We start from the raw sequence: 20,463 nt of genomic DNA, 5'->3' as shown, positions 1-20,463 counted from the left end.
CAACTTGCCCTAGATATCCGGCCAAGAACTGGCCGGATACACTGCCGGATTCGGTGAACAGTGTACGCGATAAAATTTCAAGTCTGCAGAAACAAGAAATATACACGACAAATATGTGACATATAAATTTACGAAAAATATGTGAGTACAATCTCTGGGGTTTTCTCGAACTTGTGGAGAGTTTTCCTCGATTCTCCTCCTCGAGCACCAATCCAAGAGCTTCGCAGCTTGTTCTTGGATCTATCACCGATTCCTTCAAATCTTGATATAGAAGACTTGAAGAACTTTAGAAGATATTTGAAGACTCAAGTCTTGATATATGGGAGACTTGGAGAGCTTGAAGATCTGGATCTTTGTATCTTGGAGCCTCAATGCTTTGAGCGTATGAGATGCCTTTTGGTGTCTCTGTGTGTGTCGACTTGGTAGAGAGACCCCTATTTATAGTTGCGGTATGAGGTAGAGGTTGAAAACATGTATACCACTCTACTTGTCTTGCAAGACGTGCAGTCATATTAGGACTGTATTAGTTAAATATTATCTCTTCATTTTATAAAGAGACAAGTAATTCCTCAATTGGCCAAACTCGTGGGGACACGTGACGTGGCACCGTTTGACTCGACAAGCTATTGCAGTATATAAGAAATATACTTGGATTGAATAACTCTAAATATTATCCCTTTAATAAGAAATAAATACTTAGATATTTATCCAACAGGCATGTGACATGATATGATTTGGTTGGTGGAGATATCCCAGCAATTTGAATTGATTTGGAACACCTCAACTTGACACGTGAATAAAATATAATTGACCATTTAATAACCAATTTTTTCAAGGGTACATGACATATGACAATATCCAATTGGATAAAAATAAGCTATAAAAATAATTTATAGACCAATGGTAATTTTAAGAATTAATTAAAATTTCATTATCTACAAATGCCCCCTCGAAACTTGTTTGCGAAGAGTAAAACTTGAACGAACAAGTTTCGATTTCATGATCAATTTGTTTAAGTGAAATACGTTGATATTCTCCCTTCACTTGCCATTTAAGGAAGCCGGCCCCTATAAAAAAAAAATTAATGGCCATCAACTTCAATTATAAACATTTGTCCTCAAGAAAGCCCAATACATGCATTTGTGGAATATTGCATATTGCATGCTTAATCATTCACGTGCAAGGCACTTCAGAAATGAAATCATATGAATCCAATTGATCTTATATGCCTCTTGTTGATCAATTACACACGGAACTCCACCGCACCGAAATTCGCGACCATTTCTTCTTGTCGGCCTTGGGAACTTAAGCAGCAAATCACCAAGTATTCCTCTACTAGGACTAGGACTCTTGAATTAACAGCTTCCCTTCCTTGTTAGTTTCAAAGTTCAAGCAATTTAGAAGTTCGAAACCCAATTGCAATGGAGACCACCATTAGCGCGGAGCCAATCTCCCTAAAACTTACAAAGACTTCGCAAAATTTTTTTTTCCTTCGACCAAAAGACTTCCAACAGAGACCTAATCCTATTCAGATTAAAGCAACAGGCCTGCTCATTTTTCCTAGGATTTAGGATCAGTCCCCCATTATAAATAGCTAAGTCCAGGCCACTAACTCCTTAATAATAAAGAACTTGAACGAGTTTTATTCTTTGCTTCATCGATCATTGCTAGTGTGGCTATTGCTATTACTACAGCAGCTTGCTTGTTCGTCAAACGCTGCTGCCGTTGCTTAGCATCAACCATTGTTGCTACTACTCAATTGGTATCTACCCACAATTTGCGTTCTGACGAAAATGGTTCCCATTTATCAGGTACCCAAAACTCTACTTTCAGCACTTAATTGTTGAGAAAAACCTCGGCAACGGCTTTTGCATGTTTACTTTGATTCACCCTTGGTGTCTCGCACATGATTGATGCTCGAAATTTGCATCTTACGCACGTTACGTTTTGAACCCGTAGGATAACATAGCCTTCTAGTCATCTTGCGGCATGGCTTCAATTTATTTCAAATCCAATATTTAGCATCATATTTGATCTACTTATTTCCCCATCAGCTACGACATTGCGCATTCAAGGGTTTGATTTCAACATTGTAGACTTGCTCTCTTGTGTAGTTTCTCAATAACCACCTTTGTCAAGACACCTACGGACTAGATGAATCGGAGGTACATATACTGTGCTTTGTATACTCTTCTTTTTTGATTTCGTATGAAACTTCCCACCGCCAGAATTAATTATATTATGGCTGCTAGTCATGTCTTAATGTGAATATTTGGCATTTAGGTGCCCAAGATTTTTTTTCAACACTTAATCATTAGAAGAAACTTTCGGCAATAGACTTTGTGCGTTTATTTTGATGCATCCTTGATGTTGTGTGCCTAATGTGATAACATTTTTTGCCAATATCACCATGATTGATACTTTTACATTTGCATACATTATTCATAGCGATTCTTCGTCCATGATCCTTCTTCGAATACCTGTACCTTCGTTAAATTGCTCACTAACAGTCCCTTTTGTCATGTTTGTTTTCGGAACCAGCTTCCAACAACAAATCTCCAAGGGGAAGGTTAATCTCGGAGGAACTCGATAAGGGGCGACCAGTGAGGTAATTCGGCTATCAAAACTTATAAGGGAGGAAACAAATTCCTTTTGATTAACTTTGAAAAATCGTCACAGAATCTTAGCAGCCATGCAAATTAAAGATTACGCTACGCCATTACCACGTATTTCATTGACGGATGAGCGGGGAGGGCCCCAATCAAGGAGTTTGTCATTATATGTGAACAAGCCGGTAATTGGCGCCTTTGCTGAGCCTTTTATACCACTTGAAGGATGTTTTCATCTCGAAAACTGGACTAGCAAGTGGACTAAGGAAGTTGTAGCACCATCGACTTTCTCTACTACATCGAAGGAAAAAGAAACGGTCGTATTAAATTCGTCACTTCATAATGGAGATCCAGAAATAGCCAAATTCACGCTCCCATTCGTGGGATTCAATGTTGACAAAGCTACATGGAAGATTCCTTCATCCTTCTTTGGCGAGGCATGCTTCACCTCTCATTATTGGGAGTGGGTTGAGGACATTCTTGGAAAATATAAAGAAGTGCTCACACGTGCCGGCATATTTGAAGCCGTCTACGCGTCGCGATTCTCCTACGATCGCTGTGAAAATATCTTGCGAGTTTTCTTCAAATATTGGTGTCCCTCGACAAATACACTCCATACGCCCGTTTGGGAATTGTCCATCACACTTTGGGACTTTTATCGACTTGGTGGCCTTTCGATCGATGGCTCTTTCTTTGATGAAGTTGTTCCTTCAGCACAGGAACTTCTCACTCGTGACAAAGAAGGGAAGCCACTTCTCCCTGAAAGTTGCAGGCATCTCTTCTCCGCTTACTACCACCTTTGGACGAACGATTAGGGACTCTGGATGAAAGATTGGATCCGCTTCTGGTTCAAAGGGGAGGCTAGATATAGGGCTCCTCCGAGCAGGGCGAATAGAAGGAAGACCACAGCTAAACCAAAAATGACTTACAACCCTTCTAGAAGTGTAGAGCCTCACGACCTTACTGATACAAAGGATTTCATCGTCCCTTTTGACACATTGAATATCCCAGGATTTTTAAGAAAGGAGACTTATACTGCGGCGTTTATAGCGTGTTGGATTTGCAAGTTTCTTTTGCCAAGCAAAAAGGTCGATCGCATTCGCCCAAGTGTCTTCAAGGTTGCATGCTTAATGGCCACGGGGAAGAAATTCTGCCTCGCGATTCCCGTTCTTGCGAGTATATATCATGGGTTGAGGGAGATCGTCTACGCCCCTAACCTTGGAGAATGTGGAGTAACTCTTCCAATCCATTAAGTCTATGCTTGGATTGACCAATATTTTGACATATATTATGAGAATAATCAAGTGAGTAACCATCATGTGCGCATGACGAGATTTAGCGGTGAGAAAATGGCAATATTTTACGGCAAATCAGAAACTGAGGAAATCCTCAAAGAAGTGAATCCTTTGATGCTTTTCAAACTGTGCTGGACTGAGAATGAAGAAAATGTGTTGATCGACGATGGATCCTTATCATCAAGACTCACGAGTTACTTTATTAGTCAACGCTCTTGCCACTTAATTCTATGTAAGGACAATACTTTCATTATTGAAAAATATAATCCTTGTAGGTTTAGTAGACAATTCAGCTTCTGTCAGGACATCCCAAACAATTTGAAAGAGATCACTCACACTTATACTCTGGGTGAGGCTATTCAACTATGGGATACCTCAGTTCGTACGCAGACGCGATCTCGCATGACTATACCTATGCACAGGAAGCATCCGTTGATTATAAAAGACTATGATGCCTGGTGATCAACTCGGTCAAATAGTGTCTCTTCAACTTCCTTTAAATTCACAGTTAAGATCCCTCAGCAATCATCGAAGAAGGGTAACGTTACCTCCGCCAATGAGTTAGTGCATCATAATGGAGCTATAGAGATTGTAACGGGTCTTACCTCATCCACCTTGCTGAAGAACAAAATTACTAGCAGTCCCTCGAAAAATATTGTCACAAAAAAAGTCTTCCAAGGACTCTCGACAGGCCATCAAAGAGGCACAACCAGTGATTCCAGCAAAGAAGACGCCGCCTAAAGTTTCAAAATCCTTATCGGTGACTCACACAGAAGAAGATGTCGAAATTGAAATGGTGGACGATCATGATTCTAGCGAGGCTATAGAAAAGGAAGGGACTCAAGTTCAAGGCATCGGATCTACCCAAGGAGGAACCCATTCATTGGCGAGTGGTAGTAGCAGTCAAGATCGTCATTGGAATCGATCAAAGAAGAGGGCATCTTCTGATTTGGAGGAGGTTTCCTTTACACCACCGTTGGTTGGAGTGTCGCCACTTAAGGTAATCATCTCTTCTCTTTTTTTCTTTTTTTTTTGTAACCTCTTTTTTTCCTTTCTTTTTTTTCATCCCTTTTTTTTTAAACTCTCATAACATTTTTTTTTTCAGCCCTTATTTCTTGAATTCCACCAAGAAAATATTGGTACCAACTCATCAATTGAACTTGAAACTGATGCTATAATTTCAAACAAGAAAAGTGACGAACTCGTTATCAGCATTCCAAAATAACTTGCCCCAGTGGAGGTACCTTGTCAATGCATAAGAAGGAGCTGACTAGTTCGCACGAAATCCGAAAAAGACCTAAGGTAGCATTGGTTTCAGAATTTCATGGCCAAAAGTTGATCCAAGCGTATCGAAGAAAGTACTTGCAGAGTTTGTGGATGGATTTTCGCGAACAGATTCTTGACACTCCTATTGAGCAAATCTCTTCTTTAAAAGAGTGTGCAGAGAAAATTATTGCAGAAATCACAAGGACAGACCTCTCCAATGATCTTCCTTTAAAAGACTACTTGATAGAATTGTTTGTCAAAGCAGAAACGTATGATATTTTGGCATCTTCATCATGGAAAAAGATGAGTAGAGAAACACATGCAAAACTCCGTTCCAAAGTTACCGCCCAACTTGGAAGAGCCAAGGCAAAGGAAGAAGAACTAACTTATCATCTGCAAGATCTAGAAGAAAAGTTACAATCTATTGAAGATAGGAAGCAAGTTCTGCAACAGGAACTTATTGACTTGGAGAAACAAGGCATGGAAATCAGCTCAATCGTCGATCAAAAGCATGAGACCTTCAACGAGGTCCAGACTGAAATAAGGCAAGCACATGATGAGCTCTCTTCTATTGAAAATACTAGCATATTGACTGATGATGCAGTGAAGGAACTTGAAAACATGAAGTCTGCACTTGAATCATGTAAAATAGTTGTAATGGACTACAAATTTGACATTTAGACTTTTCATCATGTCTTTTTTCTGAATTTGTTTCATTTTTTTCCATGTAATGAATTTTTCCTTTTTTTTCTTATGAATAATAAAATGCTTTCCGTTCCTTATCTCTTGTTTGTTTGTTTTTTAAAGATACAAGAACTCAGATGTAGCATTTTATTTATTTATTTATTTTTTTGGAAAGAGAAGATCCTTTTTTTTTTCAAGGAACAAGGATTTGATTTGGAGTGGTGTGACTGAACTTAGAAATTGCCCTCTAAGCAGCCTACGTATCCCCGGAGGGAATCAAGTCACACGTAGTTCCTGCCGTTCACATTTTCATCTCATGCGGGTCAGGAGTATCTATTTGTTTACTACCTTAGACTTGGTGGAGTATTTCAACAGTTTAACCACATACTACACTATTGGTGGTTGCCATCCACAATTTTAGCTCATGTGGGTCAGGAGTATATATTTGTTTACCACCTTAGACTTGGTGCAGTGTTTCAGCAGTTTAACCACATACTATACTATTGGTGGTTGCTATCCACAGTTTTAGCTCATGCTGGCCAGGAGCATCGCGCGGTTCCGATTACGTATAGTACCTTTTTAAGTACTTGTCATTGATGGGGTCAACCCTTAATCCATCATCAGCAACCAACTTGTATGAGCCATTTGTATACATTTCTCGAACAACATATGGACCATCCCATTTAGAAGTAAACATTCTTTGTCCGCCATGAGTGAGAATGATCGGTCTCCGAACAGTGAGTACTAACTCTCCAATTTGGAAAGAGCGTGGTCGGACATGCTTATTGAATGCTTTTGAAAGACGGGCTTGATAGCACTCAATTCGTTGTTGAGTTTCCAATCTCTTTTCGTTGAGTGCTTCTAACTCTTCAAGGCGAAGACGAACATTATCTTCTTCACTGAGCCCTTCTTGAATCGCAATTCTTAGCGAAGGTATTTGACACTCAAGTAGAAGAACAGTTTCAACACCGTAAACAAGCGCGTATGGGATCGCTTGCATGGGAGTTCGAAAAGTAGTTCGGTATGCCCAAAGTGCTTCTCCAATTCGAAGATGCCAATCCCTTTTCGATTTATCCACGATTTTCTTCAACAGATTACATAAGGTCTTGTTGAATGTTTTAGCGAGTCCATTTACGGCAGCGTAGTATATGGACGAATTATATTGTTTGAAATGAAACTTTTCACAAAATTTGTTCATTGCTACATTGCAAAAAGGCTTACCATTATCGGTGATGATATAACGCGGGACTCCATACCGATAAATGATGTGCGACCAAATGAAATCTACTACATTCTCCTTTTTGACCTCTCTTAGAGCAACCGCTTCGGTCCACTTTGAGCAATAATCCGTCGCCGTCAAAATAAAAATGTGTCCTCCAGAAGATTTTGGGAGCGGTCCAACTATATCCAAACCCCAAACATCGAACGGTCAAGAAGCCATAGTTGGATGCAATGGTTCAGGAGGTTGATGGATGAAATTGTCATAGAATTGACAAATTTGACATCTTCTAGCAAAATCGATACAGTCCTTTACCATCGTTGACCAGTAATATCCCATTCTCTTAATGCGAAAGTGTAATTTCGGGCCAGATTGGTGAGCACCACATATCCCAGAGTGAGCCTCCTTTATTGCTTGCATAGCCTCATCTTCTTCAAGATATCATAGAAACACCCCATCGAATGATTTTCGGTAAAACGTCCCTTTGTAGTAAATGAAACGTGGCACTCGACGACGTATATCAACCATTTTCTTGGAATCTTCTGGTAACTTCCCATGATTAAGGTAATCAATGATGGGGTGATGCCAATCCTCCTTTTCGATCTCATGGACAAAAATATGATAAGCATTTTCTTCCTCACCACCATCTTCTTCATCAAACATCGGAGGTATGACACAATTTTGACATATTAAAATTTGATTTCAAGGAGAGGGTAGAATGATCATGGACGCCAACCTTGCTAAGGAGTCAGCTTGTTGATTGAAATTTCTAGGGATATGTTCTATAGTGAGATTATCTAAATATCTCATGAGTTGTCTTGCATACTTATAATATGGGATCAATTCAGGTTTTTTGACATCATAAATACCAAGAAGTTGATTTACCACTAATTTGGAATCACCATAGACCCTAAGATGGAACTGCTTCATGTCTGCGGCCGTTTCTAGACCGAGAATCAATGCCTGATATTCGGCCACATTATTTGAACACCGACGTGTTAAAGTGAAAGAGTATGGCAATATATTTGATTCAGGAGTATAAAAGATAACTCCTGCACCAGCTCCGTCACGGTGCGTGACTCCATCGAAATACATCGATCACGGGGATTCGACCATAAACACTTCTTCATCGGGGAGTTCATCAGTCAACTCCCACTCGGCAGGTATGGGATGATCGGTTAAAAAATCTGTCAATATTTGTCCTTTGACAGCCTTCGCAGATACATAAATAATTTTGAATTGTTGAAACTGGAGGTACCATCTCGCGAGCCGATCAGACAGTACAGGTTTTGCCATGACATATTTAATGGGATTAGACTTAGATATGAGTCGAATAGTGTATGCTTGAAAATAATGTTTCAACTTCTGAATGACAAATATAAGTGCCAAACACAACTTCTCGATGGGTGAGTAATTCAACTCATTAGATGTCATCATCCGACTCAAGTAATACAGCGCATTCTCCTTACCTTCATCATTTTTTTGAGCAAGTAAGGTCTCAACCGATCGTTCTTGAGCGGAAATATAGAGAATCAATGATTTTCCTGGAATGGGAGCAGCCAACACTGGGGGATTCATGATGTACGTTTTGATACTTATAAAAGCATTCCTACACGATTCATCCCACTCGAAGGGCATCCCTTTCTTCATCAGTCGACTGAAGGGTTGGCATCGTCCGGCCAAATTAGAGATAAACCTCCGATATAAACCAACTTCCCTTGAAGGCTCTTCAGTTCATGAATATTTTACGGTTTAGGCATGTTCACAATGACATCAATTTTAGATCAATCAACCTCTATTCCCCGTTGATGAATGATGAAACCGAGAAACTTGCCAGAAGTGACTCTGAATGCGCACTTCAAAGGATTCATTTTCAGTTGGTATCTCCAAAAGCGTTGGAAAACTCTTCGAAGGTTTTGAATGTGATCCTCTCACTTCTTTGATTTCACCACAAGGTCATCAACTTAGCACTCCACATTTCTATGGAGCATATCATCAAAAATTCTTTGCATTACCCTTTGATATGTCGCTCCAACGTTTTTCAAGCCAAACGGTATTACTTTATAGCAATAAATTTCCTTGGGGGTGCGGAAGGCAGTGAGCTCCTCATCTTCAGGCGCCATGCATATTTGATTGTAGCCAGACGATCCATCGAGAAAAGATAGTGCTTCATGCCCGGTTGTAGCATCTACCGTCAATTATGTGATGGGGAGCGAAAATTCATCTTTGGGACAAGCCTCATTTAAGTCTCGAAAATCAACACAAATTCGGATTTGCCCATTCTTCTTCCTTACAGGGACGATGCTTGAAATTCATGTTGGATATTTTACTTCTCGTATGAATCCAGGTTCAATCAATCTATTTATCTCATTTTCTATCAAAGGAATCAATTCGGGTCGAAAACGTCTCTGAGTTTGCTTGACAGGTTTTGTTCCTCGCTTGACCAACAAGTTATGAACAACGACTCTTGGATCCAAACCAGGCATTTCTGAGTAATTTCAGGAAAAGATATCATTGAATTCGAGTAGCAAATCAACATACTCTTTCTCTTCTTTAGGAGTCATACAAGAATTTATGTAAATTGGGTAAGGGTCGTCACTTGTGCCAAGATTAATCTCTTTTAGCGCATCAACTGTATTTTTTATTCCTTGTTCAAATTCAGAGGGAGCATCGTCTACATCTTCTTTTTCTTCTTCTTCAGGATCACTAATCGTAATATGATGGTAAGAAGCAATACTTTTTTGACCCTGTTCTTTAAAGATGGTTTCGATCCTTACGTTAAACAAGTCTCCATAATGCATAAAGAAATTGAAAACTCGTTTCCTCGTACCATTCTTCTTTATTGGAGTAAAATCTTCTTCCTTGACAACTTGGTACTCTTGTTTTCTGCTGCCCAATTTCTCATAGACGGGCAGTTTCAAATTTTTCGGTGCCGGCCGAGTCAGTCGAACATAGAAGTACGCTTTGACTTATTTTTTAATTTATCGAAAACATACCTCTTTCGACTTGTGACCTCTATTTCTTTGTTCACATAATTACAACTTGCCCTTTTGACCATTATACGAACAGGAGAGGGCGGTTGATAACCAAGATCCATCGATGAATTCTCAACATTATAGCCTCTTTTTTTCAATATTTTCTGCGTAGGTGTCAATCCGTGAGTCTTCTCGCCAGTCACTTCAGGAGGGAGTTTGTCCAATGCATTCTTCTCATTGGGGTTATAACCCGCCTTAGCAAGAAGTCTATATGCGTTTGGATCAAAACCTTCTTGAGTCCGATTAGTTGGTAGTGAGTAATGTTCTACTACCGGTTCTTCTTTGGGACGGACAAACCCTTGCAAGCTCACTTTTTCACTTTTAACAGGCTTTATTTTGGTGAGCGGAGCATTTAATGTGTCATTTCTGACAAAATATGACTGACCTTCTTCTCTCTTTGATCTTGGAATATAACGCAAAATGGGTACTTTTGAATCTTGACTTTTTTCCCTTGCTGATTCTTTTTCTTTTGCTTCTTTTTGAAGATAAAATTTGGCGTCTGCAAAGTGAGTCTCGGCCTCCGTGAAAGGTTTATCATCGGCAGCAACTTTTCTAACTACATCATCTCGACAATATTTGAAACATTGATGAAGAGTGGACGGTATAATTTCATTCTCATGAATCCAGTGTCTTCCCAGGAGCATATTATGAGAGGTTCCGGCGTCAATAATATGAAATAACGCACTCGAAAATAACTCACCAATGAACAATTCAAGCCTTATGAGGCCAATCGCTCTTTGCCCCCCCTTGGTTGAATCCTTGGATCATGAGGCGGTTCTGAGAGAGTTCATTGCTTGATATTCCTAGTTCTTTCATAGCACGTGCGGACATGATATTGACAGCAGATCCCCCATCAATGAGTATCCGATTCATCTTCTGTTCTTGGACATATGCACTAACAAACAAGGGTCGATTGTGAATTTTGAAATCAACTGTTAAATCGTCATCATAAAAAATGATAGTCGTTGCACAATCCAGCAGTGATTTATCATCTACTTTGAATTTTTTCTCAACTTTAGTGCTAATTTGTGCGACTTGAGGATTTTCAACTTTGACGACATTATAAGAAATAGAATTATCATCATCGTCACTTAAATACCTCTTGGGTATAAATTCTCTCAGTGTCACAGGTTGTCGAACCTCTTGAAGGAGCGGATGGTTTGAAGAGACTGATGTTGCGGCCATTTCTTTTCGTTTCTTTGTTGCATTTCGTTGTTTCATTGTCACCTCAGCTTTTCGAAAAGATGTACTTCCTTATTTTTGGCTTGCAAGTCCCCTTTCAAGCGACTAAAGTCCATCCTTCGTTATCGTCTTCAATAACGTCTTCAATTGAGGATTTTGTAAACTCCTTAGACAAAACACTGCTTGATGTGGATAAAACTTCTACCAAGCAACACATAGACTCAAACATTATTGTTGTTTGGTTTGCCGATACTTTATCCTCCTCAAGAAGAATTTTTCCTTGACGGGCTAATTCCATAATTTTGTCCTTAAAGACAAAATATTTAGTGAGATGTAGACACCAAATTTTAGTGTAATTTCATTTACTATTTATTTTTATTTGTCGTGTTAGTTTTTATTTACTTTTAGTTTTTTTTAGTTTTTTATTTTAAGTCATTTTAGCGTAGAATTTCTCGAAAAGAAAAGTATTCACAAAATATGCTTTAGTTATTTTAGATTTAAATTCATTTCATTTTTTATCTTTTTATACCTAGTTCCGCTCATTTTATTCAATCTTTCTTAATTAGTTATTTTTCTTTATATTTTGTTAAATTATTATTTAAAAAAAAAAAAGGAAACCCGAGAGCGGGTTTTGGGCTGTTTAAGTGCTGAAAAAAAAAATATATATGTTATTATTACATGCAAGCTGCGTTCGTCCGCAGCTTGCAAAGAGAAGTTACAGCAAGGCCTTAAGGGCAATTTAAGGGATAAATGGCCAGGTGTCTAGGACACCTCAGGCCCTAGAGAATTCTAGAAGAGGATAGGTGGAGGGTGGAAATGAAAGAGGAAGGACGGGGAGATGTGGAGCAGCGTCGGATGAAGGGTTTTTGAAAAAAGCAGGATTGGCCGCAAGGGAAAAGAAAGCGAGAGAGAGGTTCTGGGACGGCTAAGAAAAGAAAACCAGAGAGTTTTGTGACGGCGGGAGAGGTTTTTTGGAGAGCAAAAGAAAGAAACCGAGGGACGGAGTGACGACAAAAGAAAATCTGGTGAAAGGGGGAGCGAGTGTATGACGGCCGAGGAAAAAAAAACAAGAAAGGCTAGGGAAAGGAACTGAGGTGAAGAAGAACGAAAAGAAGAAAGCTTCGGTGGGGTTAGAAAGAGTGAAGAACCAAGGGTGGCGGCTGGAGTTTGAGGAGCTAAGAAAATTTAAGGGGGGCTGTGAGGAAAGGCTAGGATTTTGAGAGAGGTAAAGAACTGAGAGAGGGCAGTGGCGGCTGAGTTTGGCCCTCGCTGAAGCTTATCGCGCTGCCATTCAGGTTCTGTTTTGCAATCCGAAGGAGTAAAGGTAGCCTTTCTTTGGCCTTCCCTGTTCATGCATCAGTGAATTTTTTCCTGCTTGTTATTTGCTTGACTGACTGCCCTAAAGTAGCAATCTTGAACCAAAAGAGTCCGTCCTATGCGTTCTCTGTGTGCAAAAAGGGAAAATACAGCAAAAGAGTCATGACAGACTATGTTTATTTTCCTTTTTTTTATTCTAATGTTTTGTTGGTCGCTGCTCTTCCTGTCCTTGTTGTTCGTTTGGATGTCGGGTTTTAGTGTTAGATGAAGCAAATTACGAGTTTTGACTGGGATTTGGCTTGCACCATTATACGTTTGATGAAAAACCTAGAAAATGCAGGAAAAATTCTCACCGAAAGTTTGCATGTTTGTCTCCAAATTTTTATGCTTAAATCCAAGGCTTTTACATTTGAAAAGTAGGAGGAATGATTGATGATTCTGTTGCCCGGGTTCAGTTTGAGTTTGGCTTAGATTTGTGCATAAAATTTTGCTGAAAAGGGTCGAAGCTCTCTGCAGCAGTGCGAGCAGATTTCTTTTTCTCTTGGGTTGCTGAAGTTTTTGGGTTTGATTAACTTTTGGGACTTGTTTGCTATTTCTGGGTTGCCTTTGTCCTTTCTCTTGCTTTGGGTTTAGCGTGGTGTAGTGGGTGCTTTCCTTTGCAAAAGAAATTTTTTCTTCAAGCCAGATCTTCTGAAGGGATTCGAGCATCTCAGTTCCCCTGTTCTCTATCTTGCATTCTGTCATGCTCTAGTTCTAACTCTCCCTCTTGAGTGTTTTGAATTTTCTCGTTGGGAACTCCTGAACAAAAGCCATTAGCTTACTGTTATTCATAAAACCAGAGGGAAGTGAATGAAGTTGTTGCAAATGTTCATGTTGCTTTGCTGCATTTTATGTCCCATTTCCTTATTAGAATTTCTGGGAGATAGATCATTGCATTTGGGTGATGATTAACAACACGGGTAGGGAGCTATAGCATTGAGGTGGTGGATAAATCAATAAGCATTCATGCCCACTACTTCGCATGTTCATATTTCGATTTGCATCAGAAAATTACAGAAGCATTGTTGCTAAAGTAAATACTGTTATTCGATGCTTGCTTGATCTGTTCGTCTGAATTTCTGATGCTTAAACATAAGAGGTTTCATGTTGAGAGGTGTTGTTTAGTCCAAATGTTGGTTGTCTGAGATGTTAGTTGCGTTGGGATGGATGGGAGATCGTATTTGAGAAACCCAGCATATTGCAGATGAAAGAAATCAGCCAAAACAAGGAAAGCTTCGTTGCATGCATGGATAATTTCTGAAAAAATTGCGCCTTGACCCCTGGCTTCTCCCTTGTTCCACTAGGACCCAATCAATTGAATAATTTCATCAATTTGGTCCTTGGTAGTTTTAATGTTTGCAACTTCATTGCTTGTTTGCTTCAATTAACTACCATGCTTTGTTTAATTGCACTTAATTCGTGATTTTAAGAGCTTTATGACCAAGCGAGCTTGTGTTTTGCATATTTTCTTTAATGTTCTTAATTAAATTGGTACCCTGACCATTTTATTGTTTTGGAGGGTAAATTAATAATTTCACTTCGTTAGGGCCACAACCCAAGGGAGGTATAACTACTTTTACCTTTTTTTGTTTCTCCCCTATGTGATCCAATGTGCTAAGTGAGAATTGCATGTCTACTTTGCTTTCCTTGCCTTTCCTTAATACCTTTCATTTATTCCATTTACTTTTGCTTTTATTAAGCTATTCTTTTATGGGGTATGTGTACACCTCTCGGCTTGTAATAGATAGGGCTTGGAGAGCATTTTTATTCACTTTTCCCCTCCCCCATTTGTTTTAGTTAGCCAATGTAATAGGTTCATTAGTGTGATTTGCTTGCTTTTGTTGCTACATGTTAATTTGCTTTCTTAGGGTCTTGCATCTAGATATCATGCTTATGTGTTATGTGCAATATGTGATTTATGTGTTTATTTGCTTTATTAGCCTTTACATGATTTATTTGGTTTATAATGGATGTGTGACGTCACCGTGGCTAGTCCAACGCTGGTCATGGTCTTTCCCCTTGAGCTCTTACAAGTCCAATGCTTGTGAGAGAGCGCTAGAAAAGGGCTAGTCCAATGCTAGACCCGATAGGCCGTCCCCTTTCGTTAGTGCATACTTGCATGTTTCACTACATTTCATACATTTTTTTCTTAGTTTTCTAGCATTTGGCATGATCCTCCAATCCTTTCCCTTTCATTTTAGGTTTTTGCATCTTCATGCTAGTTATAGGGTACATTTGCTTGAGAGTCCCCTTTCGGTAAGGGAAACGAGCGAGTGTGGCTACAAAATAGCCTTAGCACGCTAGTTCTTCCTTCTAATCAAAGGGAAAATTAAAAATCATGAAGTTAGAAGTCATTCCCGCACCCGACTTGATGCACTCCTCTAGGTTCATGCACCTCCATTTTACCACATCACTTTTTCATCTTTTATCTACATTTTCTCACTCCACATGCCATGTTCACACACTTTCTCTTCTTTCCCTATCACTTATTTATTTTCTACCTCACAAATTGCACCCAATTGTACTTAGATGCATTTACTACTATTATACCATATTTTGATCCACTTGCACACATACACCTTCATTTTCTCAATTGGCACACATGCACTTTTCTTACATTTGCACACATGCACTTTTATTACATTTGCACACTTGCACTTACATTTGTATTTGTATTTTATTTTATTTTGCATTCCTCTTACATTTTCACACTTGCACTCATATTTGGGTCTTCATTTGCATTACCCGTAACCTCTATGAGAGTTTTCCTTATTGGCCATCACAACTCATGTGATTGGGACCAAAAAGCCTCATAAGAGACATTTTAGATTTAGGATTGCATTTTTCTTTTTTCATATCCATTAGTCACATCCAACATGCAACACATATTTTGGGTAGAAAAATTAAGAAAAGAAGGGTTAAGTCACGCAACTAGCTTTGGCTAGGGTAAGGGAGTGCCTTAGGCTTTGCCTTTGCCTTCTCCCTTATCAAATGTGACCCCCGATCCCTTTCTTTGGTTACGTAGACCTAAAAGTTCTTTAAAAAGGGTTCGTTTACTTTTCTTTCCAAAAAATCACTTTTTGGGTGACTTGGTACACCCTAACACTATACCAAGTGGCGACTCCATTTTTCATTCAAAAACCCTTTTTGAACTTTGTTTGGCCAAACCGTCGCATTTCACAATCCCACGGCCTTTTATTTTCATTTTCACGCACGTTCACATACATATCCCACACACTACTTTCTCACCATTCAAAAAGTGGGGCGCGACAGTTGGCGACTCCACTGGGGACTTCCTAAGTGGGTCCAAGCATTTGATTTAGCTATTCTTTTCCTTTTTCTACCCTTTTTATGCATAGCATTTGGATATTAGGGTTGCATTTTCCATTTTAGGACTTTTTGCCTCACGCGCGTATCAAACTACTCCCTCACTCACGTATGTATGATTGGTTGTTTGGATGTATGTTGTACTTGTTTTATCTCGCGCTTTGCATTGCATTTGGGGGGGTGTGTGTCACCTTTAGAGTCTCGCGTTGGTTCTCAACCCCTTCCCTCAAAATAGGGAACACTTCATACGTGCACGTTTATTTACTGTTATCCCATTTTATTTTATTTTTCGTGGGCTCTTTCCCACACTGCCTTGTAGGACTAGGAATGGTTTCTCTAGGTATGTGGATGGTGTGCTCTACGTCCATAGCAGTACCTAGGGGACCGCTCGAGCCACCGACCGAGGGTCTTGGGATTGATGACCCATTCCCTTAGGTCTGAAGGCTTGGGGACATTTTTAAACCTTATCGAGTCTAGTTGCATTAGTAAGCCCCAGCCTCATGCATCCATGTTAGAGTTTTCCTAGGTTAGAGTCAGCCTCACCCTTTTTTAAGCACATTAGGCACGAGGGAAGGGGTTCCACCCCTTTTATTTGCTTTTATTGTATTTCTTTTCTTAATTGCTCCCAATATGTTATGTGTACTATCAATTGCGCTAATCATTTCTTTGTTTTCTTGGCCTGCATTCATGTGCCTTAGCAATAAGAGGCCTCTTTGGCACTCTTTTAGTGACTTACCCACTAGATAACTCACATGTTTAAATTTCAGTCATTACACTTAATTTTCAATAAGTACATTTCATTTTAGACATTTTCCCCCCGATGCATTATTTATGTCCTTTAGGCCATATTTGTCACATATTTACATCGCTTTAATAAATGGCATCATGCATAAACCCTAGAAGGGAATGTCATTTAGGGGATCCCGTGTTAGGAATAAGCCGCCTTGTGTCTCGGATACTTAATCCAAGGAGACTTGCACGTTTACATTTTGTACCATCCAAAGGGGTAGTGCACAAGATAAGGTAGGATCCGATCATTTTCATAGAGCAATCTTTGGAATATGAGCGTCTAATAATCACCTTTTGGCCACTTTATCAAAATTGGTAAAAATCCCTTGCTTAAAGGACATTAACTTGATGAAATTCACCAACATTTTCTCACTGATAAGACGATAAACTTATTGAGGCCAAATCTTGATTGTAGGAGGCTCATAGGCTAATGCATCGCAATGCATTTTTTTTAAAACTACCAAAGGGGAGATAATTCCATCGATTTTTGAATAAACCATCATTTCCGTTCATTTGATCAAATTCATCCAATCTATTTGGTCAATTCATTCATTTTTAGAACAATTCGGCCAATTTTAAATAAATCATCAATTTCAATTCGTTTGTTGAATAAATCATCATTTCATTCGATTTGTTTGACCAATTGACTTCATTCAATTCATTTGATTAGTTTAATTCATTTTAGGGGTTATCCATTCAATTTTGAACAAATAATCAAATCTCATTCAATGCATTTGACCATTTTACCCCCTTTGGCACGTCATGCGTCGATCAAAGCAAGCAATCCATTCCGACTTTGCCCTCATTTTTAGGACAAATGTCTCTTCTCACTCCAATTGGCCAAATTTTTCAAATCATTTTTCACTTAATCAATTGATCGGATTCATCAGGTATGGTATAGTGCCTACCCTAGAGGATCGCATTTTCATGCTAGGCCTACCCTTGGCATAAAAAGGGTTCCCCCATAAGACATGCATACCGATTTTTTATAGTCTTGATTACTAACTCAGGGTATTTTTCTTTTGTTTTCCCCCTTCCCCTGCATTCATAAAAATGTTTCAATAAGGTGGAAACATTTCTTCTATATCTGATAACAATTTTGATCCGATAGAGTTTGAAAATTACAAGTATTACTTGATTCTTAGGCAGGCCATACAATGTGAATTCAAAAACTCATCTGAAAGCGCTCGTGCAAAACATCTAAGGGATTTCATTGCTCAAAGAAAAAGGGGATATTAAGAGAGAAAATGTGTATACATGTGCGAAGGAATTTCGTAGAAGTTTTTCATATGTATTGCTTTTAAAATTTTTCAAACATTGGCAATAATGAAGCTTTTGTACAGACAATTATTTATTTTGCATAATACTCGTGTACATTTCATTCTTTATTGAGCTCATTAAGAGATTTCATGATGAATTTTAAGAAATAAGACCGAATTGAGAGTTTTTTCAACCTCCAGCCTGAAAATTCGCAAGTGTATGCTTTCTAAAATCCTTGTGTACACTAGATCGGTGATCTGAGCTACACAATAGCAGTGCTCAAAAATTAAAAGAGGTCACTCAAAAGACCCCATGAGATACCTTTCTCCTTCACTTAACCCCAAAATAAAATCAGTCACATTGATTGATAAATTGCAAATTGGGGCGATCTTTGCTTGAGAAATGTCCACTGTGTCTAATTCTATTCAATTCACATCTAAGTGAAAGCAAAAATGTGCATTATTCTTGTTTGTTTTGAAAATTTGGAATGATACTTCGAGCATTCTTTTCTTTACCTATACACATTTCATCATTTGCTCTCCCATTTGAGCTTCTGAAAGAATAATTTCGTTTCAAATAAGAGCCCTAGTGATCACTACCCTATATTGGAAAATTCTTAGATATCAAAAAGGGGAATGGATTTTCAATGACCATTTCGTTACTTTGGTTGTCATGAGGTGTAAGAATGATGCTTTGGCCGTCGTTTCTACTACCTAAACACCATTTATCCCTTGCATCCTCATTTGAGCTAAAATTGGTGGTTCTTTTCAAAGTATTTACGATCGCACCCCACATTGGGGAAGGAGATTGGGGAATTTTGAAAAAAAAAAAAAAAAAAAGAAGGAAAAGGGGAAAGGGAACCGCGAATTGGGGAAATTTGATTCTACCTGGGTTTCAATTTTGAAAAGGAAAGAAAAGAGAAAAAGGACAAGTTCTGTCCGGCGGATCACTTATGTTTCATAGATATGAACGAGCAAGAGTCTTCCTCAGTCAATTAATTCAGATACATGCAAGAAATTTCGCATTAATGTAAGTTTCCTTTCAGAGTTATTGTAAGGGACGGAATACAAGTCAGGCCCTCTTCTTTTCCAATCAAACATTCTATCCCTAGTTTTCCCTTTTGAGCCTTTAGAATAAATTACTTCGTTTGGCAACCCCTGAGAATCGCAAACCCCACACTGGGGCAAGTTTGAGTTGAAAAGGAAAAGTTTCAAGGAGTGAAAAGTGATAATGCAACAAAATCAAAAGACAAAAGAAGAAAAGAAAACCTCAGTTCAAAAATAACTGGGGCAAATTTTGTGAAAGTTCAAAACTGGCAGAAGGCCGAAAAATCAAAGAAGAAAGAAAATGAAAGAAAAGAGCCTCAATTGAGAATAAACTGTGGCAAGCTTTGATTTAACCCTAAAATAGGGTTGACGCAACAATGCGATCTCAGATTTTTCAAACCGCTTTTGAAATCCGTTTTCAAGCCTTAACTTTTCTAAGCACCCCACCTGACCCCATTACAAAAGCCGAAAGTCCTGACTTCTGTTCTTTGCAATGGCCCTGGCAAGAAAATTTCTGATGCCGAAAATTTTAGCTGTATTTCTGAATTGCTTGGGTATGGGGTTGACGCTACTTACCATGTGAAAACCCACTAGGTCGAGGAAAAGAAAAGGAAGCAAAAGCAAAGCAAGAAAAGTAAATGCAAGAAAATTCGACGCTGAAGTCCCTGGTGAATGGGGAGAAAAGTGCAAACAAAGTCTGAGATCTTTGAGTTCCAACGTAGGGGCAATTTTGGAAAAATGCGATCTTCGGTGCAATGTCCCTGAAAGTCTTATTCTTTAACCATCGTTTTCAAGCCACATTACAAGCTCATAAAGTCCATCATTGACTTATTCCTTCATGACAACCCAAAGTGAGGATTATGCTCAGAAGAAAATCCATCAATCATTTGTGATCATAAGGGTATAACCAGTTTCGCATGCTTAGCTATAGTTTCTATCCATATTGTTGCAAGCCTATAAAGCTCATATGTGGACTACGTTTTCTTAAGAAATAAGGGTGACAAACTCTTTGCTTTCACTAAGATGTGATATTGAAGGGATTACGTACAATTTGGGCACAAAAATAAGACAAATTCTGACCTCTCATTTTCCTTAGCCACCTCAAAATCAGAAATAAAGTCACTTGATTGGTCCTGAAGATGAGCCAACTGGAAATGGAGACCCATTACCCAAAACACAGATGCTAAAAGTGAGGAAGAAATCTTCTGTAATTTGGTATTATTTCAAGAAATTCATCATGAAATTTTCTTTCTGGAAACATAGTTTCTTACAGTGTTCAAATAAATGGAAAGTCATCCAAACAAGTTTTTGCAATTAAATGGCCCATACTGGGGCAAAATTTTATTTATAAGATTTCGTGAAAACAAGCCCGCACAGGGGCAAATATTTGTGTAG

The 20,463-nt window shown here is 38.8% G+C and overlaps 1 protein-coding gene across 1 annotated transcript; it reads right to left on the bottom strand.

Moving 5' to 3' along the window:
- Positions 1–6,416: 6,416 nt before the first annotated feature.
- LOC140036264 (uncharacterized) lies at positions 6,417–7,052 on the bottom strand. Its single transcript, XM_072077609.1, has one exon. The coding sequence runs from the start codon at positions 7,050–7,052 to the stop codon at positions 6,417–6,419; it is 636 nt and encodes a 211-aa protein (XP_071933710.1).
- Between the last annotated feature and the right edge of the window lie 13,411 nt (positions 7,053–20,463).

The sequence above is a fragment of the Coffea arabica genome, chromosome 2e, assembly GCF_036785885.1.
Source record: "Coffea arabica cultivar ET-39 chromosome 2e, Coffea Arabica ET-39 HiFi, whole genome shotgun sequence".
Taxonomy (NCBI): domain Eukaryota; kingdom Viridiplantae; phylum Streptophyta; class Magnoliopsida; order Gentianales; family Rubiaceae; genus Coffea; species Coffea arabica.
Note: the sequence above shows the minus strand (reverse complement) of the source record. Positions and strands in the feature narration are given on the sequence as shown.